The following is a 27,850-nucleotide window of genomic DNA, read 5'->3' on the forward strand; positions in this document are numbered from 1 at the left end:
CTAAAAACTATATCATGGTGACAGCTGGAAAGTTGTTTTTCCTGACTGCATTGTCTCTCCCAAATGAATCTATCCTGTGTAAGGCTCTCAGACTAGTTATTTTTTTTAAAGGGACATTGTTTATTTTGCAAAATTCCCAACCAAGCTCAAGGTATTTCAGTGACTTTCCACTATCCCAGATAAGTTCTTAAATTGGGATGCTTAAATACCAAGGCAAAAGTGCAACCTGTCAGAGGGTGCTTGAAGCAACAAGGACAAATGTGACATATTTTTCCAGAGTAGCAATTATACTTGATGTTGAATAATTTAAAACATGACTTCCTTCCTCCCGTTTCTCTTATATCAAACACATATAGGATTAAATGTAAAAAGAAAAAAACTTTAAGTTCAGATGCATAGAATTCTTGATTCATGACATGTTCTTATCACTGCATCCAAGGCCCTCAAGTATTCATTCATCCAAAAAAAAAAATTTAAAAATGGGGCAATGTTTGGTTTAGTGGTTAATGCCTGCATCTCATACTGGAGTGAGTGGGTTCAAGTCCTGGTTCCACTTACAATTCCAGCTTCCTACTTGGGCACACCCTGGAAAGCAGCAAGTGGTAGTACAGGTCCCTGCCACTCACAGGCCAGACCCAGTGTCCTGCCATTGCAGGCATTTGGGGAATGAAGCAGCAGATGGGAGGGCTATCTTACTAGCTGCCTTTCACATAAAGAATGAATAAAAGATTTAAGAAAAACACTTAATAAAACAAAGAGTGGGTATTCAGCCTGGCAGTTAAGAAGGCTACCCACCATATTAAAGTATCTGGGTTCAATACACAGCTCTGGCTCCCGACTTCCGCCTCATGTTAATGCAGACCCTGAGAAACAGCAGGTGATGGTTCAAATAATTCAGCTCCTGCCATCCATGGAGAAACCTGGATCGAGTTCTTGGCTTCCAGGTTCAAGCCAGGTTATTGTGGGTATTTGGGGAGTGAACCAGTGGAGGATGCTCTCTCTGAATATGTCTCTCCCTTTCTGCCTCTCAAGTAAATAAATAATAAATAGCCACAAAGTCATGACCAACATGAAAACTAGGGCATGAATTTCCCTTGTAATTCACTTTTTTGGATCTTCCATTGCATCACCCAACCTCTTCCCATTCATTGTAACACTACCAAAATTCATCATTCTCTTGCTTCTTTTTATAATATCACTTTAAATATATTGCAGAACAATGTTTATTGGAGGGGGGGTCATGTTATATTAGTTAATTTTATAAAACACATACCATATGCTACACATAATCCTTAAGCAGTTAACTTTTTTCACTCATTATTACTTTGCTAGGTTCAATCCACACTGTGGCATGTAATTGTAGTACAACCCTTGGGAGTGCTACATAAATACAAATTAGGAAATTCACCTACTCTCTTACCTGTTAATGGGTTTTGGGGTTGAAAGGTTTTGGCATTAACAAGAGTGCTCACATGAATGCATTTGTAGGCACTCTCTAGAACCTGTTCAAAATTTACATTTAGATATACACTTGGGAGTGACTAGCAGGTCAAAGGGCATGCAAGTGTTTACCTTTACAGGATAACGCTGACCTGTTCCAAATGGGCAGTATCAATTTATAGTTCCAACAGGAATAATTAAGAGATTCTACTGACCTGCGCATCCTATGGATAGGGTCATTCTCAAAAATGTTTAAATTGTGGTAGCACATATATAACACTGTTTACCTTTTTCTGAACTATTTTTTAAAATATTTATTTATTTGAAAAGCAGAGTTACAGAGGGGGAGGGAGGGAGGGAGAGAGGGAGGGAGAGAGAGAGAGAGAAAGAGAAAGTGAAAGCAAGCATGAGATCTTCCATTCACTGGTTCACTCCCCAAATGGCCAGGGCTAGGCAAGGGTGAAGCCAGGAGCCAGGGAATTCTTCTGGGTCTCCCACATGGGTGCAAGGGCCCAAGTACTTGGTCCATCTTCCACTGCTTTCCTAGGTGCATTAGCAGGGAGTCTAATCAGAAACAGAGCAGTCAGGACATAAATAGGTGCCCATATGGGATGCTGGCATTGCAGGTGATGGCTTAGCCTGCTATGTCACAATTCTGACCCCTATTTTAACTATTTTTAAGTGTATAGTTCAGTGGCATTAGGTACATTCACTGTGTCAACCATCATCACCATCTGTCTCCAAAACTTTTTTCTCCCTAAACTGAAATTTTGTACCAATTTAACAAACATAACTCTGTTGTCCTCTCCCTCTGGCTCCTAGAAACTAGTATTCTACTTTTTGTCTCTGTGGATGTGACTACTCTAGATACCTGATGTAAGTGAAAACATACAGCATGTGTCTTTTTGTGACTAGCTTTTGACTTGGCATAATATCATCAAGGATCATCAGAATTTCCTTTCCTTTTAAAGGCTGAATAATATTCTGTTGTATGTTTATTTCATGTTTAGTTTACCCATTCATCTGTCAGTGAATACTTGGGTCACTTCTACCTTTTGGCTATTGTGAATAATGCTGCTATGAACAAGATATACAAAGACCAGTTGAAATTCTTTTGACTATATATGTGGAAATAGAATTGTTGGATCATATGGTAATTCTGTGTTTATTTTTTTATAAAGATTTATGTATTTATTAGAAAGGAAGAGTGACAGAGAGGGAGAGGAAGAGGAAGAGAGAAATCTCCCATCTTCTGGCTTACTCCCCAAATGGCTGCAACAGTTCAGGCTAGGGCAAGGCCAAATCCAGGAGCTGGGAACTCCACCCAGGTCTCCTATGTGGGTGGCAGGGTCTCAAGTACTTAAGCCATCATCCACTGCCTCTCAGGCACATCAGCAGAGAGCCGGATGAGAAGTAGAGTAGCTGGGACTTGAACCAGGGCTTCAGTATGAGATGTGGGTGTCCTACTAAACAGCTTAACCTGCTATGCCACAATGCCTGCCCATAGGTTTAATTCTTAGAGGAAATACCACACTGTTCTCTGCAGTGGCTTGCACTATTTCACACTCTCCCTAGCAATGCACCAGACTTCCAATTTCTTGACATCTTTACTAACACTTATTTTCTGATTTCTGTTTTAATAATTGTCATTGTAATGAGTGTGAAGTTGTATCTTTCTGAGATTTATTTGCTTTTCTCTGCTGGTTAGTGATATTGAGCATCTTTTCATGTGCTTATTGGCCATTTATAAATCTTTGGAGAAATGTATATTCAAGTTCGTTTGCCCATTAAAATTATTTTATTTATTTACTTATTTGAGAGGGAAAGGGAGAAGAGAGAGAACACTCCTATCAACTGATTTAATTCCCCAAATGTCTGCAATCACTGGGGTTGAGCTAGGGCCAAAGCTGGGAGCTGACAAATGCAATCCAGATCTTCTACATGGGTGGCAGGAATCCCACTACCTGGACCATTCCTGCTGCCTCCCAGTCAGCACTGATAGGAAGCTACAGTCAGAAACCAGAGCTGGGACTGGAACCCAGTACTCTAATGTGAGACAAGGGCATCTTAACTACTAAATATCTGCATCTGCTAATTTTTTAAAAAAGGTATATTTGAAAGATAGTGAGAGAGAGAGGGACACACACAGACCTTTCATCCACTGGTTCACTCTCCAAATGGCTGCAACAGCCAGGAGAAGCCAGAAGCCAGGAACTTCATACAGGTCTCCCATCTGGGTGGCAAGAGTCCAAGTACCTGGACCATCATCCACTGTTTCCCAGGTACATTGGCAGGAAGCTGTATCAGAGAAGCTGGGACTTGAACTGGCAGTGTTTAACCCACTGTACCACAACATTGGCCCCTGCCTGCCCATTTTGGATTGCATTTTTGTTGTTGAATTGTAGGAATATTAAAAATATTCTGTGTATTTGCAGAGTACACATATAAATATATATGATTTTATATGCTGCATGTTTGCTGAATGCTGAATTTTTTTTGTTCTAACATTTTTTTTAATGGATCTTTGGGTTTTCCACAGGTAAGACCATATTTCTGCAAACAGATAATTTTATTTTTCCTTTCTGATTGTTATCTCACATCTAAATTTTTGTTTAGGGGGCCGGCGCTGTGGCGCAGCAGGTTAAAGCCCTGGCCTAAAGTGCCAGCATCCCACATAGGCACTGGTTCTAATCCCAGCTGCTCCTCTTCTGATCTAGCTCTCTGCTATGGCCTGGGAAAGCAGAAGATGGCCCATGTCCTTGGGCCCCTGCACCCACGTGGGAGACCCAAAGGCTCCTGGCTTCTAGCTTCGGATTGGTACAGCTCCAGCCTTTGTGGCCATCTTGGGAGTGAACCAGCGGATAGAAGACCTCTCTCTCTGTCTCTACCTCTCCCTGTAATTCTGTCTTAAAATAAAAAAAAATTCATTTAAAATTATTTATTTGAAAGGCATAGAAACAGAGATCTCCCACCTTCTGATTCACTCCCCAAATATCCACAACAGCCACAAGCATGGCATTCAATGTAGGTCTCTCACATGGGTGTCTTGTATTTTACTACTCAAACCAACACATGCAGCCTCCCAGGGTGTGTGTTAGCAGAAGGCTACAGTTGGGATCAGTGCCTGGACTTGAATCCAGGCACAATGACCTGATGACATGCAGGTGTTCCAAGCAGCAACTTAACCATGTAAAATGTCCACTCCCAATTTCTAAATGTTTTCCACCTCAATAGATTGGTCCTGAATACACTTTATTTTTTAAAAAGATAGATTTATTTATTTATTTATTTATTCATTCATTCAGAAGGTAGAATTACAGAGAGGAAGAGGTAGAGGCAGAAAGTCTTCCAACCACTGGTTTACTTCCCAAATGGCCGCAATGGCCGGACCGGGGCGGATCCGAAGCCAGGAGCTTCTTCCAGGTCTCCATGCAGGTGCAGGGGCCCAAGAACTCGGGCCATCTTCTATTGCTTTCCCAGGCCATAGCAGAGAGCTGGGTTGGAAATGGAGCAGCCAGGATTTGAAATGGCACCCATAGGGGATGCCAATACTGTAGGCAGTGGCTTTACTCACTACACCACAGCACTTTCTTCATCACTAATGAGGTTGAATGCCTTTTATATGGAAGCATTCATACCATTCCCATAATGTGAAATTCAACTATCATATTAGGATAATGTACTAAGCCTGAAGCTTTATCTCCAGATCTTGGACTCTCATTCTCTCTTCTCTTCCTAATGAATGTTTAACTAGAAAACTTTTGAGGACTAAACGACTACAACATTAAGCTTAAGCCTTATTATCAGTTTCTCAAATGCACACATGAATTACTTTTCACCTTACTGGTGTATAAACTCCTTTGATAATCTGATGAAAACTTTGAAATTTTGCATGCATATCAGGAAATGTATGGATTTCCTGAAGTTCAACCATGGGCCTCTCACAGAGTAAGATTTTATTCACCTTACCCTAAGTCAATCTTTCTACTGAATCCTCTTCTCTTCAGTCATTTGGTTGTTTCTACCACACTAGCTGTCATGTCCTACCACTTTTTTCTTCCTGTTTTTGATCACTTTTTCTGCTTTCCTATGTCCTAAGTAAATTTTACTTTTTCTTCAAGGTCCACCTAAAATTTCTAACCCTGCCAAGGTATTTCACCAACCCATTATCCTCTCTTCCAATCAGTTATTCACTCAACAAATACATATGGAAAGCTTTTCTGTACTAGGTCATGTTCCAAAATCAGGGGATACATCAATGGACAAGATAGTCCCTGTCCTCAAAAACTGCAGGACTACCCAAAAAGCAGATGAAACACGCACTAGAGGCATGCACTGCAGACTCAGAGGGAAAGTTGTCTAGGGAAAAAAATTCTCATTTTGTCTTATTTCATTTTTTAAGGTTATTTATCCATTTGAAATGCAGAGTGGGGGAGGGGGAAGGTATCTTTGTCTGCTGGTTCATTCCCCAAATATCCTGAACAGCCACAGCTGGGATAGGCTGAAGCCCGGAGCCAAGTACACAATCTAAGTCTCCTATGTGGGTGTTAGGGACCCCAAGAACTTGAGTCAAGTACTTGTTGCCTCCCAGGGTGCACATTAGCAGGAAGCTGAATAGGAAGTGGAGACAGGACTCTAACCTATGCAGTCCAATATGGAATACAGTGTTCCAACTGTTGCTCCACAATACCTGCTTCTAGTATTTCATTTTTAATTATATTTGGGAAGAGACTTCATAATACTTTCAGTGCTCAGGGTTCCTGAAGTTCTTCATGTGGTGTACCTGGTGGCAGAAAAAAATCATCTTCTCTTAAAAAAGCTTCTTTTTAAGATATATTTATTTATTTGAAAGTCAGAGTTACAGAGTCAGAGGGAGAGACAGATCTTCCATCTGCTAGTTCACTCCCCAGATGGCTATGGCCAGGGCTGGGCCAGGCCAAGGCCAGGAGCTTCTTCCAAGGTCCCTTGTGGGTGGCAGGAGCTCAAGCATTTGGGCCATCTTTTGTTGCCTTTCCCAGGCCATTAGCAGGGAGCTAGATTAGAAGTGGAGCAGCTGGGACTCGAACTGGCACCCATATGGAATACCAGCATCACAGGTGGTAGCTGTACCTGCTCTGCCACACTGGCCCCCTCTTCTGCGTTTTCTGATATAGATCTGTTCAGATGTCCAAGAAAAAAAAAATCAGGAGCTGTCCCCAACTCCTTCCTCTTCCCAATTCTCCACATCCACTCAGCATCTTCTTTTTTTAGAGAAAGATTACTAAATTGTCCAATGAGAAGACTGGCCTGGAGGGGACAGAACAAAACTGGAGACCAGTTAGAAGGCTGTAATACAAATGGAAACGATGGTGACCTGAACCAAAATGTAACAGACTCATGTGTGAAGCAAGCAGAGCCAGAGACCAGTCCAGAGGGTAAATTTGGGATTTGCCAAGATGGCTGGGCTACCCAGCAGAATCATCAAGGAAACCTTCCTTAGGTGGCGGTGTGGCATAGCAGGTTAAGTTGCCACCTGCAACACTGGGGTCCACATTCGAGTCCCAACCATTCCACTTCAGATCCAACTCCCTGATAATGCACCTGGAAAGGCAGAAGAATATGGCCCAAGTATTTGGGCCCCTGCCACCCACCCACGAGGGAGATCGGAGTTCCAAGTCTTGCCCAGTCTGTTACTGCAGCCATTTGAGGAATGAAACAGCAGATGGAAGATCTCAATCTGTGTGTGTGTGTGTGTGTGTGTGTGTGTATATATATATATATAATATTTAAAGGAAATCCTCCAACATATGCTGGCAGTTCCTAGCACTGAAGTGGAACAATGCCCTCATTATTTTCAGGTGGACAATGCTAGCCCCCAGGAGTCCTCCTTCTAAGGAGCATATTTTAAACTTGAATTATCTCTTCCAAAAGAATACCCAATGGCAGCCCCTAAAGTATGTTTCATGACCAAAATTTATCATCCTGATGTAGACAAGTTGGGAAAAATACGTTTAGATATTTTAAAGTAGTCTCCAGCACTGGAGATCCACATAGCTCTGCTGTCGATCTAGGCTTTGCTGAGTGCTTCTAATCCTGATGATTTGCTAGCAAATGATATAGCTGAGCAGGGGGAGACCACGGAAGCCCAAGCCATAGAAACAGCTAGAGCATAGACAGGGCTATTTGCCATGAACACTTAAATCTGATCATTAAATGTGCATTACTTCTCCCAAGATTTCTTCCTTTTTTGTTTGCACTAAATGGAGACAGTCTTAGAAACACTACAAATAGAAGCTATGACATCTTCAGTCCTTTGGTGATAAAATACACACTAGGAAATGTTCATCCTGTCCAAAATAAGGTTGGTACAGCATGAAGAGAGACTAGAAGAACCACCTAAATTTCTGTGAAACTTAAAAGCAACGACCTCCAGGGGTGGGGGAGGCAGTGTGGTGGAGTAGTAGGTTAAGCCACCACCTGCAATGCCAGCATCCCATCTGGACAATGGTTCGAGTTTTGGCTGCTCTACTTTCAATCCAGCATTCCTGCTACTGTGTGTGAGAAAGTAAGCAGAGGATGGCTTAAGTGCTTGGGCCCCTGCACCTACGTGGGAGAAACAGAAGCTTTGCCAGCAGCATATCTCTAACTCTGCCATTCAAATAAACAAAATAAATCTTTTTTTTTTTTTAAAGGCAATGACCCTTCACTGTTTTTATTCATTTCACCCATCACGGTTTAAGTATGAAGTAATATGTATAAAAGTAGTAGTCAGAGTTAGCTGCAAATGTGTGTTCTGGTTTTTGAGGGGGTAGGTAGTATTATTTTAATTTCATAAGGCTCTTTTTTATGGTGATCTACTTCATTGGTTAAAAGCAGTTAAATAGTTCTTTAGAACTACTATAAGAACAGCTCTCTAGTCATGTTTAACTTTATATGGATGCTGCAGATACACAAGGCTGATTGGTTGAACCAAAACAGGAACATCAAACATAATCACAGCCCTGGTCACTTAATAACACTGTGACTTCAATGTCAAGTGCAGCTTCACCCTTTAAAAAAAAAAAAAAAAGCTTGTAAGCAAAGCATTTTATATGGCTTGTCTGGGAACTTCCATATACCTTTTGTTTTAATATTTTTTGTTATTCTATATTTTTAAAAGAGGTATAGTAGAGAGAATTAAAATACATTGAAAAAAGCTTATGAAGGAGGAAGAATTTGTCAAATCTGGTGAATAGACACGTGCGATAAAGAAAACAGGCTCTGAGGATAGGTAGACATAGTGCTATTATTCACTAACAGAACAAGGGTAGAAGACTGGAGTTTGGGAAAAGGAATATGATGAGTCCAGTTCGGGATTTCCAAAGGGAAATGTTCAGTGAGAAAGCAGTTAGATACTAGGCCTGAAATTCAGGCAAGCTTGGGCTACAGATATTACTTTATGGATTATCAGTATCAATGGATAGAGGGTAAATGAAATTACTGAAGGGAACAAGATCACAGGGAAAATGAATAGAATGAGAAAAAAATTAGTTCAAGGATTATGAGTTCAATGGTTCAACAGAGCTAACAACAACAGTAAACATTAACTGCAACTTCACTATAGACCAGATAAGATTCTAAACACTTAACTTACTTATTCTTAAAAAAACAAAAATAGCAAACTGACACTCTTTGGACTTCTGACTGCTAGTATTACCATTATGCCATTTTTTACATTCAAGAAACCAAAGCACAATGTGGTGAATCAGTTTGCCTGGAATGGTACTTGGAGTTGACTGAGGAATCCAACTTGAAGGCAGGTGTTCTGACTCCAGAAGTGTAGGAGACAAGAAATGCATATTTAACTAAAGAAAAAAAGTCAAAAGTGGTGTCACAGGAGAACTACAACAAGCGCAGCGAAGTTTAAGAGGAAAAGAACGGGCTGATGCTGTGGCATAGTAGGCTAACCCTCTGCCCGTAGCACCAGCATCCCACATGGCGCCGGTTCGAATCCCAGCTACTCCATTTCTGATCCAGCTCTCTGCTAATGGCCTGGGAAAGCAGAAGATGGCCCAAGCACTTGGGCCCCTGCACCCACGTGGGAGAACTGAAAGAAGCTCCTGGCTTCTGGCTTCAGATTGGCCCAGCTCTGGCCGTTGCAGCCATCTGAGGAGTGAACCAGTGTATGGAAGACCTCTCTCTCTGCCTCTCAAATACATAAAATGTTTAAAAGAGGCAGAGAGAAAAGAACCATTGATAGTGCAAGTCAAGGGGAGGTGGTTCAGCTGGCTTTCAGATGTTCATACATTCATACACACACACTCTCTGTCTCTGTCTGAAAATGCTGAAAACCTCTACAGCCTGAGATCAAGCTTCTGAGACACTCTCCCAGATCTGTACTGAGTTTTTGGCTTTGACTGAGTTGCCAGCACTTATAAATTGAACTTTCACAGAAAAAAAAAAAATCAGTGTTCCTGGACTTTCCAGAAAAACAGAAGGAGCCTAGAAACAGGGGGCTGATTCTCCCAGAGAAACTGGCCGGATCACAGCATCAAACTCCCCCTTTCCGAGGAAAGTAGCGCTCCCTTACCCATCAGAGCCTCCCGCCATTTTCGCAGGCGCAGCTTGCCTGAGATAATTTATTCTGTCACCACTGTAGGCATTTGGGTTTATGGCCCCTTCTCCAGCGCGCTCTACCCCGGACTTTTAAGCAACAGTATCTCTGATTTCCCCTCCGCCGTAGAAGTCTTTTGCTTCATTTCTTCTCCTCCAAATCACTAGCTCCTTATGACCACCCTCTTAACCTGCCACCACAGCAGCTGGGGCACAGCTCGGTTAAAACCGTAGTCATGTGGCATCCGCAGGTTTCTCCCCGAAGCCAGCGGCCCATGAGTCATCATTCTCGCGTCCCAGCTCCGCGACCGGCGCCTGGCACATAAAGCCAGGCACTCAGTACGCGCTGAGTTTACAGTATATGGCAAACTAAGGCTAAACTAGCATTACGGCCAGAGAGGTGGGGCTGAGGTACAAGTCCAAATAATTGGCGTCTGCCCGAGAAGAAAGCAGGTGCGAGCACCCCCGCCAAGTAAATACCACTAAAGGAAGCCGCTGCCGCCGCCGTCATTCTCTCTCAAGCGCGCAAGCTCCCAAGTCTCGCGAGATTCGGCCTGAGCGCCCGCCGTTTAGTCCCATTGATTTACGGGTTGGTTTCCTTCAGATTCGCACGGCCACACGGCTCCCACGCCAGAGCCCTTCCGGTGCTATGCCCCGGAAGCGGAAGTGCTCACCAGGCTGTCAGAGTCCGTGTCTGGCTGGGTGGTCGTGGAGTCTCGGGAAGTCGTTTTCGCTTCCCTTTTCTGGCTCGAGAGCGCTTCCCCTCTGGTGGGTGGGAGTGCAGGACGGAGCTGCGAGATGAGCACCATGTTCGCGGACACGCTACTCATCGTTTTTATCTCCGTGTGCACGGCTCTTCTCGCGGAGGGTGAGAGCGGCTGTTTCGGACCCGGGGTCCCCTGCGCCACCGCGGGGGAAGATCGCGAGCCTTAATCTCTTTGGGGGGCTTGTCCGCTCTCCTCCAGGAAATCACTGGGAACTCGTGGACAGGAGAGGGAGGGATAGTAGCAATCGAATGCCGATTTTCCTTGGTGTGAGGTAGCTTTCACTTGGGTATTTGTGGAGACACTTTCACATCCTCTTACAGTTGTTTTGGTGAAAGAGTCAGTTGTACTAGCGATTGAAAATAGTTAACTAGGGCTCAATATGAGCCAAAAAGTTAAAAATCCCTTCTTGAACAGGAACCACTAATAGTTTGTTGTGACTGTTCAGACTTCTTATTAGCATGTTGCTCTTAATGTTTTAGGCATAACCTGGGTCCTGGTTTATAGGACAGACAAGTACAAGAGACTGAAGGCAGAAGTGGAAAAGCAGAGTAAAAAATGTGAGTATGACAACATGTTAGGTACAGTTTCAACATGTCAAGCTCATTGAGTGCATGTTCACAGTATATATTTGAGAAGCTCCCGCTGATACTAAAACTTGATAGGAACACAAAGATGAATACAACTTGAAGGCTATTTGTAAATAAAAGACATTTATGCAAAATGAAACTGAAGGGAAGTGAGGGACATGGCAGTACATTTTATTTACCGTGGTAGTCTTTTATTAAATTTTAATTTCAGAGGGAGAGAGACCTCTTGCTCATCTGTTGATTCACTCTCAAAATGGGGGTGGGAGGGAGATGGGGACCCCTAACAGGGAGCTGGGAACTCAATTCAAGTTCCCATTTGTTGGTGGCAGAAACCCAGTTAGTTGATCCATCACCACTACTTTCTAGCATTTGCAGTCACAGGAAGCTGGAGTTAGAACCAGAGCAAAGTATCAAACCCAGGTACATTCAGAATAGGAGGCAGGTGTCTTAATTGCTAGGCTAAATGCCTGCCCTTGGTAGTAGTTCTAAAGAAGAATTTCCATTCAGTTGTGAGGAACCATGGGAAACCTTCATGTTGCTGATAAGCTTGCAAATCTTGCTGGATGGTTAGTTTTGATAGAGAATGAGATAGGAGAAGGAAATTCCAAATAAAGGAAATAACATATGAACAAAAATATGGAAATTTTAATGTGTAAGGTGTGCTTGGAGAGTGATATCATTATAAGTGGTGTCAAGGTAATTAGAATTGGGGCTGGGACCGTGGCATAGTAAGTAAAGATGCTGCCTCCGCTCCGGCATCCCATATGGGTGCTGGTTGGAGTCCTGGCTGCTCCACTTCCAATCAAGCTCCCTGCTAATGTGCCTGGGAAAGCAGCAGAAGATGGCCTAAGTCCTTGGGGCTCTACCCTAGTGTGGGAGACCCAGAGGAAGCTCTTGGGTTTGGACTGGCACATGTGTGACCATTGTAGTCGTTTGGGGAGTAAACTAGCAGATGGAAGATCTCTCTCTCTCTCTCTCTCTCTCTCTTTCCCTCTGTTTAACTCTGCATTTCAAATAAATAAATAAATCTTTAAAAGAAAAATCTTAGCTCTTCAGAAATAAACTGAGTTTCATTTGAGTGAGGAGGTTTTTTTTTTTTTTTTTTTTTTTTGACAGGCAGAGTGGACAGTGAGAGAGAGAGACAGAGAGAAAGGTCTTCCTTTTGCCATTGGTTCACCCTCCAATGGCCACCGCGGCCGGCGCGCTGCGGCCGGCGCACTGCGCTGATCCGATGGCAGGAGCCAGGAGCCAGGTGCTTTTCCTGGTCTCCCATGGGGTGCAGGGCCCAAGCACCTGGGCCATCCTCCACTGCACTCCCTGGCCACAGCAGAGGGCTGGCCTGGAAGAGGGGCAACCGGGACAGAATCTGGCGCCCCGACCGGGACTAGAACCCGGTGTGCCGGTGCCGCTAGGCGGAGGATTAGCCTAGTGAGCCGCGGCGCCGGCCCTGAGTGAGGAGTTTGAAGAACTGTTTGAGGGAAAGAGTAAGAACAAGTAGTTTGTTGTCTTTCAAATGAAATAGGGGGCCAGTGTTGTGGGGTAGTGGGTAAAGCCATCTGTAATGCTTGTGTCTCGTATGGTTACCAGTTCAAGTCCTGGCTGCTGCATTTCCAATCCAGCTCTTCTGCTAAAGCAGTGGAAAATATCCTAAGTGCTTGGGTCCCTACCACCCACATGAGAGACCTGGATGAAGCTTCTGGCTCTTGGCTTCATTCTGGCCCAGCCCTTGCCCTTGTGGCCATCTGGAGAATGAACCAGCAGGTAGAAGATCTCTTTATAGCTCTGTCTCTGGAACTCTGACTTTCAAATACATAATAGTCTTAAAAAAAAAAAAAGCAAAAAAAAAAACAAAAAAAAAACAAAATTGGGAACTCCACAGGACATAGCTGAGGTACAATTTGATTGGTTCCTTATAGGTCTGGTTTGGCTTTCAATGTTCTTTTTCTTTCTTAAAAGGATTAAATATAACTTCTTCTTAGAACTTCTTAGAATATTGTATTCTACAACTTTTCCCTGATATCTTCATAAGAGTTTGAAGGGTTTGTATTTTTTTGACATTGATTTATTTGAAAGGCACAGTGACAGGGAGAGACAGAGAAGGGGAGATAGCACTCTTTGAGCTGCTGCTTCACTCCCAAAATTGCTGCAACAGCCTTGTCTAGATGAAGCCAAAGCCAAGAGCCAGGAACTCCATCCAGGTTTTCCACGTGGTGACAGGAGCCCAAGTACTTGAGCCATCTTCTGCTGCCTTCCCAGGTGCATTAGCAGGAATTTAAATCAGAAGCACAGTAGCTAGGGTTTGAACTGGCAGTCCAGTATGGGATATTGGTGAGCCATGGCTTAACCTGCTGCGTTACAATGCTGGCCTCTCAAATTTTTTTCCTTAAATTATCTCAGCTGGTACACACAACAACCCTTTGTGGTTAGTTGTATAAATGTTACCTCCACATTAGAGGAAAGAAAATTGAGACTCAGAAAGTAAATGATATATTTATGTCATAGAGCAAACAAAGAATTAAGAGATAAACTCAAACTTTTTAAATTACAGTTTACCATTCTTTCCCTTATTCAGTGTTTGATAATGCACTTCAACATATTTACAACCAAATTCATTTTCTTTTCCTTCACAAACATCCTTTTTTTTTTAGCATTTCCCTAGTTTTGGTGACTGGTAGCTCTCTACTTTGAGTAGTGCAAACCAGAAGCCTTGATACACTTTATTTATTTATTTTAAAGATTTATATGAAAGGCAGAGAGAGAGCTTTCATCCACTCCTTCACTCCCCAGACTGAAGGTAAGAGCCGAGAACTCCACCCAAGTCTCTCATTGGTGGCAGGGGCCCAAGTTATAGGCTTGTCTTGCCCTGCCTTCCCACATGTGTTAGCAGGAAGTTGGATCTGGAGTGGAGTAACTGGATCTCAACCAGCACTCTGATATGGGATGCCAGCATCACAAGTGGCAGTTTAACCTGGTGTGCCACAACACTGGTCCCAGCTACTGTTTATCTGCCTTCGAGAACATCACACTGATTTTGCTTGCTTATCCAGTTGGTCATTCTTGCGCAGTTAGTTTCCTTGTTCTTTTTCTGGACCTCTTAATTGTTGGGAATAGCATAAGATGTAGTTTTTTTCTCTATATTCACTGCTTTCTTGATTTTTATGTTCAGTTTGGCAACCACTTCTAAATTCATTTCTTTAGCTCTTTCTTAATACAAGAATTACATGTTCACCTATCAATCTGTCATCTTCACTTGACTGTCTTATAGGCATCTCAAACCCACATATCCAAAATTCAACACATATTCTTCTCTTCTAAGCCTGCTTCATTTATAGCTGTGTCAAAAAATCTTTGACTCTTCTCTCATAACCCACATCCAGGTTGTCAGCAAGTATTTTGGACTACCTTCAAATATACCCCAAATCTGACCACTTTTTAGTACCTCCAGTGTTAGCCACAATGGTTTAAGCACCAAGATCTTTTGTATGGATTATTGCAATAGCCTCCATCAGGTGATTCTGTTTCCCTGTAGTCTGTTGTCAAAATAACAGGTAAATAGTCTCTCTAAAAGCCTATCAGATCATGTTCCTCTTTGCTCATAATCCTGTGATGGTGTCTCCTTTTCACTCAGAAAATGTGCCAGAGTCCTTACAAGTGTCCTACAGAGCCTCTCCTGTTTCCTCTTGTATTCTTTCCTCTCTCTTCACCACAGTGTCTTGCTTCCTTTTTTTCGCTCATGCTAACCACACTCCAGTGCTGGGACCTCTCTGTTAGTTGTTCTCTATGCTTGGAAATGTTCTTCTCTGTAATGCCTGCTTGGCCAACCCTCTTACCTAATTCAAATCTTTGTTCAAAGCTCACTTCAGAGTCTTTACTAGACTATTCTGTTTAGAACTACAGTCTTCTCACCTTCCCTACCACTACTGCTCCTAATTGCTTACCCTGCTGTATTCTCCATTCCTACCCCCATCCCTGTGGCTCTTACCACTTTCTAACATATGATAAGGTTTACTTATTTATTATGTTATTGTATATTACTTATTTACTTATTTATTTGAAAGACAGAGTTAACAGAGAGTGAGAGAGGGTAGGACAGAGAGAGAGTTCTCCATCCCCTGGTTCACTCCCCAAATGGCCGCAATGGCTGGAGCTGGGGCAGGCTGAAACCAGGAGCTAGGAGCTTCTGGGTCTCCCACGTTGGTGCAGGGGCCCAAGCACTTGGACCACCTTCTGCTGCTTTTCCCAGGTTTATTACCAGGGAGCTGGATTGGAAGTGGAGCAGCCAAGACTGGAACCAGCACCCACATGGGATGCCAGCACTGCAGGTGGAGGCTTAACCTATGCCACGGTTATGATCAGTTGACATCCTTGATTGATTGCTAAATGTTGAGTTTGCCATAAGGGCAATGTGAAATGAATGCACTAATTGAGTACAACTATTATATTTAGTATGAGGGATATTTAAAAGAAAGAGTATAAGGTAAATTCCCTCTTTGAACAAATGTCTTAATTGCAAAAGCACGTATAATCCCTTCTATTCAGTTTGGATTCATAGTTTGATATGAATCAGGCAAGAGAAGTTTGTAGATTTTGAAGAATACAAAAAAATAGAATTAGATATTCTTTTCTTGGGGTGATCTTATTTTTGGCATTATTTGGAGACTACTGCTATCCAAAAATCAGGCTACTGAGGTTGGGTCTTTGACAAAAGTCATGCTTTCTTACAGGTAGCAAGTTGGTTGATTCTAGTGGTCTCTAAGCTTTTGGTGTGCTTTAAATATTAGTGGGTCTCCTTTCATTGTGTTGCTGTTGTAAAATAGACTAATGTTAATAGCTTATAGACTCAAGAAGGACAAAAGTACATGCAACATCCTTGTAACAAAAATTGAGAGCATTTATAAGTATAAATTAGTATGAGGCAAAAGGTACTGTATTTCTGTTTACAGTGAAACAGGATAAAAGTTTTAAATAGTTTATAAACTGTAAACTGCTTGGCAGAAATCTGGAATTCAGAACACAGCATTAGCAGGTCATGAACTTTATGAAGTTTGAAAACATTAGATTAGCTTTCTCTAGTCTCAGTTCAGTCCACTAGAAGACCAAGTTAGTGTTTACAGTATCATCGTATGTTTCTATTATTTAGCCTTCTTTTTCTTGCCCTTGTTTTTGTTTTTGTTTTGTTTTTGCAGTCATGGTTCAATGTTAAGTAGTTGTGTTGTGTTGTGTAGTCCTTATGGGGTGAGGAAAAAATATTTTTGTTTCTCTGGCTAATTGTAATGATGAAAACATTTAATGTTTTGTATTCATTTTATATTTTAAGATGTTATTTCTGTAATGTGGAGTTTGACTTAATTTCTTATGTGATCTCATACGACTATGTTGATTTGAAATCTGTGTAGCTGTGTCTGATGTTTTCTTATCTATCTAGATCAATATCTGTGACTTAGTTACTCAACACACACACACATTTTATCTTGTTTAGTACTTTGAATTTCATTAGCTGTATTGGAGTCAGATTGAATTTTATGCCTCTCTGATAAAGCAGTAATACCAACTTTGTTTCTAGTATTCAGGCAACAAATTTGATGTACTAAGGGAAAGGCCTCTTGCTTATTTTCTTTAATGTTGCTTTTAGAAATAATTCATGTAGTTTGCTAACATGCGAACAGATAATATAAACAAAGTGAAGGTAAATTTTGACTCTAGTTTTAGCCCATTCACAGGTGATTAAAATATATAAAATATACAATTCCCTTTTTTATGATTTATTTATTTATTTCAAAGTTGGAGTTACACAGAGAAGGAGAGGCAGAGAGAGAGAGGGAGGTCTTCTATCCACTGATTTATTCCCCAGTTGGCCACCACAGCTGGAGCTATGTCATTCCAAAGCCAGGAGCTTCCTCTGGGTCTTCCCATGTGAGTGCAGGCGTCTAAGGACTTGAGCCATCTTCCACTGCTTTCCCAGGCCATAACAGGGTGCTGTATTGGAAGTAGAGCAGCCAGGACTTGAACTGGTGCCCATTTGGGATGCTGGCACTGCAGGCAGCGGCTTTGCCTGCTACACCACAGCACCGGCCCCAATATTACTCCTTTTCAAAAGCTGTTAACTTCATCGTTCATTGAAATACATAAAAAATAGATTACAACTTATTAAACTGTTTTATTTCATTTTGTTTCTATTTGAGAGAGAACACTCCCATCTGCTAGATCACTCCCCTAATGCCAGCAATGGCCAGGATCCTAATCCAGATCTTTCACGTGGATTGCAGGGACCTCACAACTTGAACCATCACCTGCTGCCTCCCAGCATGCACATTACCAGGAAGCTAGAATCGAGAGTGGCGCTGTTACTTGAACCCAGGCACTCTATTTAAACTGCAGATGTCCCAACCCGTGATTTAACTGCCGAGCCAAACATCTGGCTCAATCTTAGCTTGTTTGGCTATTCTCCTGATTTTCTCTCTTTTCCTTCCTTCTTTCCTCCCTCCCTTCCTCCCTCTCTCCCTCCCTCCCTCCTTTGTTTCTCTCTCTGCCTCCCTCCCTCCCTCCTTTCTTTCTCTCTCTCTCTCTCCCCCCTCCCTCCCTGCCTTCCTTCCTTCCTTCCTTCTTTTTCTTTCTTTCCTGTCTGTCTCTTTCTTTTTTTAAGATTTTATTTATTTGAGATGTAGAGTTACAGAGAGAGGGAGAATCAAACAGAAAGGTCTTCCATCCTCTGGTTCATTCCCCAAATGGCCGCAGTGGCCAGAGCTGGGCCAATCCAAAGCTAGAAGCCAGAAACTTCTTCTGGGCCTCTCACATGGGTGCAGGGGCCCAAGCACTTGGACCGTCTTCCATTGCTTTCCTAGGCCATAAGCAGAGAGGTGGATAGGAAGAGGAACAGCCAGAACTAGAACTGCACCCATATTGGGATGCTGGCACCACAGGCGGGGGCTTAACCTACTACACCATAGCACCAGCCCCATGACTGTGTCTTAATACAGTCCTTTATAAATATTTGATTAACAATGCTTACAATTATTATTTTTGTTTTAGAGTGTTGTCTCTACTTTTAATTGTCAGCAATTGTGGGAGTAGGCTAGTTGTATTAGTATGTTTTCCATTGTTATAACAAAAAACTCCAAAACTGGGTAACTTACAAAGAAGAGAATGATTTATCTCATGGTTTTGGTGTCTGAAAGTCTAAGATTGGGCAGGCCCAATTTTCAGCCTGTTCTGAGGGCCACCTTGGCTGTGTCCCATCATGTCAGATGGTATCAAGTTGGAAATGTGCAAGAGAGGGCAATCCCATGGTTAGAATGAAAACCTCAGAGTGATTCAGAAGTAAGGTGCACTCTTGGAATAGTTCATTCTAACTGGGGTCCCAGGAGAATCACCTCAGTTCCGTCCAAGGGCAGTACCCCCAGTGACCTAACCCCCTCCCATTTGGCCCCACTTCTGAAAAATTCTACCCTAGAAAGTACCATCCTCCAACCGGCGCCGCGGCTCACCAGGCTAATCCTCCGCCTTGCGGCGCCGGCACACCAGGTTCTAGTCCCGGTCAGGGCGCCGGATTCTGTCCCAGTTGCCCCTCTTCCAGGCCAGCCCTCTGCTGTGGCCAGGGAGTGCAGTGGAGGATGGCCCAAGTGCTTGGGCCCTGCACCCCATGGGAGACCAGGAGAAGTACCTGGCTCCTGCCATCAGATCAGTGTGGTGCGCCGGCCGCAGCGCGCCAGCCACGGCGGCCATTGGAGGGTGAACCAATGGCAAAAGGAAGACCTTTCTCTCTGTCTCTCTCTCTCACTGTCCACTCTGCCTGTCAAAAAAAAAAAAGAAAAAAAGAAAAAAAAAAGAATACCATCCTCCAACACATGAACCCTTGGCGGACAAACCACACCCCACCATAGCATCAGAAAGTCAGTGTGACTTTCTCATAAGAATCTTTCATCACCTCAGCTGTGATAAAGTATCCTTTGTTTCTTAAGCATATTGCATAATTAACTTTCACTGTTAACTATCTTGTTTACAGTGGAAAAGAAGAAGGAAACGATAACAGAGTCAGCTGGCCGACAACAAAAGAAGAAAATAGGTAAGATGATAGATATCAGTCTAGATGAAATTTAGGTTGTCTTGGAAAAAACATAAATTTTTAGAGGATGAAAATATGAAGTTGTTAATGGCAGTAGCTAGCTCATGTTTATATAATTTTATGGTATATATTATATACCTTTTCTCACTTGATTCTTAACCATTTTGTGAAGTAGATAGGACAAGGTTAAGCAGTTACTCCTTTTTGGTTCTCTGCTTTAAAATTTGTGTTTTAGTAAAGTGATAGCTGTGGATTTTGAACTTGGCTGACGATTCTTTTTTGTTGTTGTTAAGATTTATTATATTTATTTGAAATTCAGAGTAACAGAGCAGGAGAGGGAGAGACAGAGAGAGGTCTTCCATCCACTGGCCCACTCCCCAAATGGCCTCAACAGTCAGGGCTGGGCCAAGAGCCTGGAGCTTCTTCTGGGTCTCCCACATGGATGCAGGGGTCCAAATACTTGGGCCATCCTCTGCTGCTTTTCTCAGGCCATTAACAGGAAGCTGGATCAGAAGTGGAGCAGCTGGGACTCAAACTGGTGCCCATATAGGATACTGGCACTGCAGATGACAACTTTACCCTCTACACCACAGTGTCAGCCCAGCTGACAATTCTTAGCATATTTTGTGTAAGTATATTATTATTTTTAAAGATTTCTTTATTTATTTGAAAGAGTTCCACAGAGAGAGAAGGAGAGACAGAGAGAGAGAAAGAGAGGTCTTCCATCCGCTGGCTCACTCCCCACTTGGCCGCAACGGCTGGAGCTGAGCTGCGCCTATGTGAAGGCAGGAGCCAGGAGCTTCCTCCTGGTCTCCCACGTGGGTGCAGGAGCCCAAGGACTTGGGCCATCTTCCACTGCTCTCCCAGGCCACAGCAGAGAGCTGGATTGGAAGTGGAGCAGCTGGGACCTGAACCGGTGCCCATATGGAATGTCAGCACTGCAGGTGGCAGCTTTACCAGCTACATCACAGCGCCGGCCCCGAAAGTACATTATTTTTATATTCAAGATTATTATTTCCAATTAAACTAAGGTTACTTATGTTTATTTTTGCCATTCTTAAATATATTGCCATGAGTTCCCTACTGAAAATTGACTAATGATGGAGATCTTCCAAAGAGTAGATTTTCTGCTAAGTGATTTTTGTCTTCCCTGAGAAAATGACCATATGTTTTTGGTTTTTCAGTGCAATTTAGAATTTAAGTAATTCTGCTTCCAAAAGGTTTCCAGAAGACAATTTATGAGTGATTATATATGGTTTATATTTTATGGAACTTCCTGATTCTAAAATCAGGAAAAAATGGTTGTAACATTATGTATTTGGTTCAGAAACAATATAAAACCATGTAAAACCTGTATCACAACTGTACTAGCATAGAAGAATTCCACTAGGCTGAATGATGCCTCTGTTCTGTTCTAACTAAAGCTTTGCAATTTAGTGTAGAGGTAGCAGATGTTTTTTAAATGGCCTATTCACTTAATCCTGTGTCAGGATGCTATTGTACATCTACTCTGTGTGTGTAAGTGACTCTATTAGGCACTGGAGAAACAAAATAGAAAAAAATTCTGTTTTTACCAACTCTCTCCAGAGAAGGAGAACAGACCAAAAAATAAATCATAACTTTGCAGTACAATAAGTAACTTCTATAAAGATTTATTTTGAATATTGTAAAATTAAAGAAAGAGGATATCCCAGTCTACTTATGGGATCAGGTTATCTTGAAGATGTAATCCTTCAGCTGAATCTGGAAATGTTAGTGTTAGTTAGCTAAATAAATATAAGTAAAATGCTATTAAGTATTTATTACAACTTACATCTGTAACACACTATACTGTGCATTTTAAAATTCTTGAAGCAACTGTGTATGATAGGATAGGGATATAATAACAGGGTACATTCCAGAACTTACAAATTAGTTAGTGTAGGAAGTGAAAGATATGTGTAAAGTACAGGCCAATCCAGCTCTCTACTATGGCCTAGGAAAGCAGTGGAAGATGGCCCAAGTCCTTGGGCCCCTGCACCTGCATGGGAGACCTAGAAAAAGCTCCTGGCTCCTGGCTTCAGATGAGCCTAGCTCCGGCCATTGCAACCATTTGGGAAGTGAACCAGCAGATGGAAGATCTTTCTCTCTGTCTCTCCCTCTTTCTGTCTATAATTTTACCTCTGAAATAAATAAAATTTTTTTTTAAGTAGAAGCTATTTCTCCGAGTTTTCAATGTCAGAGGAACTAGTGAGAAATCTAACTTCTATCAAGAAAGCTTTAGACAACCTTTAAAGGATTTAAACAGAAGCTTGACATGAGATTGTGTTAAAGCAAGACAACTGATAATAGTATGGAGGAAAAACTGGAGAAGGGACCATTCTGGAGGTAGGGAAGTGACGAGGCTTTTGAAGTGACCCGGTCACAAAAATGATAAAAAGCTAAAGTTTGGCAATAGCTGTGGGAAGGCAGTAGATGATACAAATTTAACAGATGTAGAGGAAGCAGAAGTAATAAGACTTGATTATTACAGGCGGGGTCTGGAGAGGCATGAGTTTAGGAAAATGCCCAGATTTCTGATTTGGGTGGGAAATATTGGAGGAAGAAATGGAGATTGGGATGAGGAAGGAAAGAGATGATGATTTCAGGTCTGAATCTGTTGAATTTGAATTGTCTGTGTGACACTGCTGTGGCATCGTTTGATACAGCATGGGATGTTACACTTTGGGTGCTGGCAGAGATAAAGGCTACAAATAGAGTTTAGAATCCTGTGCTTATGTATAGTAATCGAATCCATAAGGTAAACAAGATCACAAGAGTTACCCCACAGGGCTGTGGATAAGGAGAGTCTCTCTCCCTTCCCCCCACCCCCCTTTTTGAAAAGATGTATTTGAAAGGCAGAGTTACAGAGAGGCAGAGAAAGAGAGAGGGAGGGAGGGAGGGAGGGAGGGAGAGGGAGAGGGGTCTTCCATCCGCTGGTTCACTCCCCAAATGGCTGCCATGGCCAGAGCTGGACCCATCTGAAGTCAGGAGCCTCCTCTGGGTCTCCCATGCAGGTGCAGGGGCCCAAGCACTTGGGCCATCTTCCCCTGTATCCCAGGCCATAGCAGAGAGGTGGATCGGAAGTGGAGCAGCCGGAACTCAAACCTGTGCCCACATGAGATGCCAGTGTTGCAGGTGGCAGCTTATACCTGCTACACCACAGCACCGGCCCAATGAGAAGAGTCTTAAGGAAACATAGAAATGTAAGGGAGTAGCAGAAGTGGAGCTCTGGAAAAGTATTGCCAGAAAAGGGAAAGGAGCTATGTCACAGAAATTGAGTGAAGATTTTTTAGGAGGCAGGAAGGGCCTAGGGTTGTGGTTAAATGTCTAAGATATAGGGGTTTATTCATGATTTTTAGCCAGAACAGTTTCAGTGGTAAGGTAGGGGGACAGAGCAGATTGTATAGATTAAGGAGATAATGCATAGGAAGTGAAGCCACTGAGCATGGACAACTGTTTGTGAAAAAGGATCGGAAAGGTATAAAAGCGGGAGGCAAATTACTCTGTACTCTTAAATTGACAACATAAAGTATGTGAACTCAAATTATCTTAACATGGAATGCAGCCTTGAATTGTTTTTCTCACCAAAAAAATCTTATCAGAAATTTCAAGTAAAAATATTTATGAGGAGTTGCTCATCAAAATCTTATAATCAGAAGTTACAAGACATAATATTTATAAGTAGTTGCTTAAAAGCTGGACTATCAGATATCTCTAAACCTAAACTGCTTTGTTTTGGACTTGATAAAATTGCTTCTAGTCTGTTTCACCTTGGCATTTCCACCATTAGACACACTGTGAAAAACCCAGCCAGGTACAATTTATTGTAGTACTACTATGGAATATTAGGTGTTTTGATTAAAAACAAAAAGTGGGAGCCGGCTTAAGCAGGTTAAGCATCTGCCTCTGGTGCCGGCATCCCATATGGGTGCTGGTTCGTGTCTTGGCTGCTCCTCTTCTGATCCAGCTCTCTGCTTATGGCCTGGGAAAGCATCAGAAGATGGCCCAAGTCCTTGGGCTCTTGCACCTGCATGGGAGACCCAGAAGAAGCTCCTGGTTCCTGGCTTCAGATCAGCCCAGCTCCGGCCATTGCAGCCATTTGGGGAGTGAAACAGCAGATGGAAGACCTTTCTTTCTGTTTCTCCCTTTCTCTGTCTGTAACTCTACCTCTCAAATAAATCTTTTTTTTTTTTTAAAAATAGTGGAAGCTATTTCTTTGAGTTTTCAATGTCAGTAAAAGCGGCGACTGTTAGAAATTTTTTTTTATGGACACTGCTTGAATCAATTTATTTTTCCTTTGAATTTGCTGCCGATCAACCTACAGTCAGATTTGCTATTCATCTCCAGCAACTTTTTAGAATGAATTATATTTCCATGTATTGATACTATCTATGGTTTAGTTGTTACTCAGTCTAACCTTTCCTTTGTTCAGAATTTCCACTTGAGCTTTTTCATAAAAAAATAAATGGGAATGAGCATTTGGCACAGGGAGTGCCTGGCTCAGGTCCTGGCTGCTCTGCTTCCTATCCAACTTCCTGCTAATTCACACCTGTGGGATACAGCAGATGGTGGCTCGAGTCCTTGTGTCCTTGCCACCCACCTGGGAAATCTGGATGGAGTTCTGGACTCTTGGTTTCGGCCTGACCCAGCTGTGGCTGCTGCAGGCCTTTAGGGGGTGAGCCAGTGGATGGAGGGAGGATCTCTCTGTTTGTATTTCTCTCTGCCTTTCAAGTAAAGTGAAAATAAATTTTAAAAAGATACATAGTCCTTGGCAAGGAGGAGGACTAGAATGAGGGAATTGGTCAGCAATAGTAAGGGTTTCTGAGAAGCAAAGTGTCTGATTTTACCAGGTAGAGCTCTTTGATAACAAGCCTTGATAGGGCTATTAATTTGAAACTGGGATATCTTTTGTATTTTATCTGAAGATATTATGTCCACCATTCCTTAATTTCAGGAGCAGAGGTTTGGGCTCTTCTTACATTTCCCTCTTATGTATGAACCTGTTTTAGCTTTTTAGGCTGCCTTTAAATTTTCTCAAGTCACACATGTGAACAGAAACTCAGGAAAAGCAGAGCTATATGGTTACTGGAAGGCAGGAACCTTCTGCGAGAAGAGCAAGCCCTGAGGAAACCCTTGACAGTGGGAGGATCCCTTTGCAGCCCCACTGTTTTTGTTTCTTCTTTCTCTTCTATTCAACTTCCCCACTTTCTCTGTTGTGTTTTGCTGGCATTAAACTCTTCTCTTCACCAAATTTTGTCTTATGTCATTGAGTTCTTTGTATCTTAAAATTGTCAGCATGATCTCTGGAAAACCTGCATCCATGTTACTTGAGATACCTATTAAAAATGAAAGGACCAAACCCTTACTCCCAGACTTTATGGAATCCAATGTAGGACCTGGGGGTCTACTTTTAAAAAAAAAAAAAAAAAGAAAGAAAAAGAAAAAAAAAAAAAGCCAAGATAATTTTGAAGCAAACAAAAGTTTGAGAACCAATATTATATTGCAGATTTTCTACTTCTAATTCCATAATTGATTTGTGTTCCTAAGATTTTTTGGTTTAATTTTCTGAGGGAAGGAATTCAGTTGGCTAAGTTCATCGTTGTATGCCATGTGTCGCAGGAGGGCTTGTGGATTGGTTGCCTGTTAGGTCCGAGTGTATATTAGTCAGAGTTGTCCAGAGAGACAGAACCACTAGGAGGGAGGTTTCAAAAAGTTCATAGAAAATTTACATTAACTTTTAGTTCTGTTTTCCCACACACTTTTTTAAAAAAATTATTTACTTATTTGAATGGCAGAGTGAGAGAGAGACAGAGAGAAATCTTCCATCTGCCGGCTTACTCTCCACATGCCCACAACAGTTGAGGTTAGGCCAGGAACCAGGAACCCAAGTACTTGGCCATCACATGGTGCCTCTCAGCATGTGCATTACCAGGCAGCTGGAATCAGAAGCAGAGCCAGGACTTAAACCCAGGCACTCTGATATGACATGCCTATGATGAACCATCACAGTGCTCCCAGCTTCCTGCTAACGTGCGCTCTGGGAGACAGATGGCAGCTGAAATACATTGGTCCCAGCCCCAGATATGGGAGATTCAGATTGAGTTCCTGACTCCTGGCTTTGAACTGGGCCATCCCTGGCTATTGAAGGTATTTGAGGAAGGAAACCAGCAGATGAGAGTTATCTCGCTGTCTACCTCTCTGCCTTTTTTATAAAATTAATTAATTGATTAATAATTTTAAAAATAACAAAGACTTGTTACATTATGGGAGAACTGATCATGTAGAAAAAGAGCTCCAATCCCCAAGATGGACCATAAATCCATCTTGGTTTCATCTGTAAATCTTAAGCATCCCAGACCTACTACTGTCTGTATCCTTTACACCCAAGGAAAAGGCTTGTTCTTCTGTAGGCTTATTCTTATTTCTTCCTTTCCTTTACCTGCCAGTCTTCACACCCAAGGTATATTTTTTTGTTCCAGAATATACTTTTCTGTTATTCTGTTTTTATACCATAATTTTTTATGAGGGTAGAGATTTTTGTATGTTTGGTTCAGTTTGTGGAATTTTGGAATTAAAAGATAAATTCATTTTTCCATGAAATTTTTGAAGTATCTTTAATCAACACTTGTAGAATGAATTAATCCTTCATGATAAAATATTTATGCGGGATCAAAGAAAGCATATTATATAGAAAGACTATTTAGCAGGGAGTTGGGAAACATGGATTCTAGTCCTAGCTTTGCTATAAATACCTGTGTTATCTTTCACAAGTCATTTCCCCCTTGCTGGACCTGTTCTTCACAGGTACAACAATGAAATCCTTTATGTTGTTGGAATACAGTATGAGTAAGTATGACATTAACGTGCATTTGAGACTCATTTAGGAGTTTGAGTACTTTAGTAATTTCTAGGTATATTGCAATTTTTTTGAATTACAGGCCGAATGTCCTAGCTTTACAAATAACTGTGAGATTGTTTATTTTTATATTGATTAGACTGTAATATGAAAGAACTTGAATTCCAAATTTATCCTGTCAACTGGCTTATAATTTTTAGACTATGCTCCTTTAGGAAAAATAAAAAAGGGAAGAAAATGTTAAGAGATAAGTAATTAATATATGAGGCATCTATGCACAATCATATGGTACACTTAAGGGTTAATTGACTGGTAGTTCCTGTTGGTATAATGTAAGTGTATATCTTAATGAACAGAGTTAAGACATATAATGTCAGAGGTAATTTTTTTAAAGCTTCAGGGATTTTTTTATGCCTTTAAAATGAAATGTTTTGGTGCTTTGCTATATTTGGATTTTCTGTTAGTACAAAGTATACAATTTTCCAGGTATTCACTTTATCTTAACTGATGTTGAAATAGAGTGCTTTTGTAATCTCCAGCAGCAAATAAACAACTGCTTTGTGCTTAGCACTGTGTGTTTTAACCATTTCATTAATTCTTTTCAGAGAGGCAAGAAGAGAAACTGAAGAATAACAACAGAGATCTATCAATGGTAATAGTCCTAAATATAACTTGATGGTAAACCACATAATGTTTTCAGCGAAAAACTGATTTGCATCAGGTGCATTGCACTTAGCCTTTTCAGAAATGTGTCACCTAAGAAGGCTATAAATAATATTATGGATGTTCCTGTACCAAACGGAAGTGAAAATATATGCCACTGCTCTTAAACTTCATTTTAATAATGTCAGCACCTTTTTAAGGCTATCTGAGAGGTTATAATTTGTCCACTTCACACAGTTCTTGCTTGGTTTCAAATGAAGTAGGTTGTTTTCTTTTTCTTCTGTGTGTTAATGCTGCATCTTTGGTTTTATGGTGACTAATATTATCCCTGTATAGAAATTGGAACTTTATGGATGACGTTCATTATTGCCTCTTGTTCTTTAAGAGACCTTTTGTTCTGATGTCACAAGTTCCAGAAAGTATAAGGGAAAGTGATTTCATTATTCATTTACTCCTCATTTGTCAAGAGTACACTTTGTTCAAGCTTGTCTTCCTAAGACATAGATAGCCTAGTTATATAGCTTGGCTAGTTTTTCTGCTTCTATTTATTTTACACAAGATGTCTGGATTGTGTATAAGTTTTTTCTGACTTACTGAGAGGCTTCTTTATCTTCTTGAAATTATTTTTAAGAAAGACTATAATTTTAAAAATTTTAAGCTTGTATGAAATACAATAAGAGAGATATTTCATCCTCTGGGTCACTCCCCAAATGCCCACAACAACCAGGGCTGGGCAAGGTAGAAGCCAGGAGCCCAGAACTCAATCTAGATCTGCTACCTGGGTGTCAGGAACCCAACTTCTTGAGCCATTACCTGCTGCCTTCCAGGATATGAATTAGCAGGAAGTTAGAATCAGAAATAGAGCCAGAATGGGGATACAGCC

General features: G+C 41.7%; 1 protein-coding gene and 1 long non-coding RNA gene across 2 annotated transcripts in view; one reads left to right on the top strand and one right to left on the bottom strand.

Annotated features, from left to right (window-relative positions):
- Nucleotides 1-10,613, bottom strand: part of LOC138850507 (uncharacterized) — a 33,684-nt gene extending 23,071 nt beyond the window's left edge. Inside the window, exon 1 of the long non-coding RNA XR_011390328.1 lies at nt 10,492-10,613. This is a non-coding gene — a long non-coding RNA (uncharacterized lncRNA). The remainder of the gene's footprint in view (nt 1-10,491) is intronic.
- Nucleotides 10,294-27,850, top strand: part of TMCO1 (transmembrane and coiled-coil domains 1) — a 58,845-nt gene continuing 41,288 nt past the window's right edge. The window contains exons 1-4 of the mRNA XM_002715830.5: nt 10,294-10,879; nt 11,258-11,335; nt 19,368-19,427; nt 26,910-26,956. Of these exons, the coding sequence (XP_002715876.3) occupies nt 10,810-10,879; nt 11,258-11,335; nt 19,368-19,427; nt 26,910-26,956 (255 nt within the window). The 5' untranslated portion in view covers nt 10,294-10,809. The remainder of the gene's footprint in view (nt 10,880-11,257; nt 11,336-19,367; nt 19,428-26,909; nt 26,957-27,850) is intronic.

This window comes from Oryctolagus cuniculus, chromosome 7 (genome assembly GCF_964237555.1).
Source record: "Oryctolagus cuniculus chromosome 7, mOryCun1.1, whole genome shotgun sequence".
NCBI lineage: Eukaryota > Metazoa > Chordata > Mammalia > Lagomorpha > Leporidae > Oryctolagus > Oryctolagus cuniculus.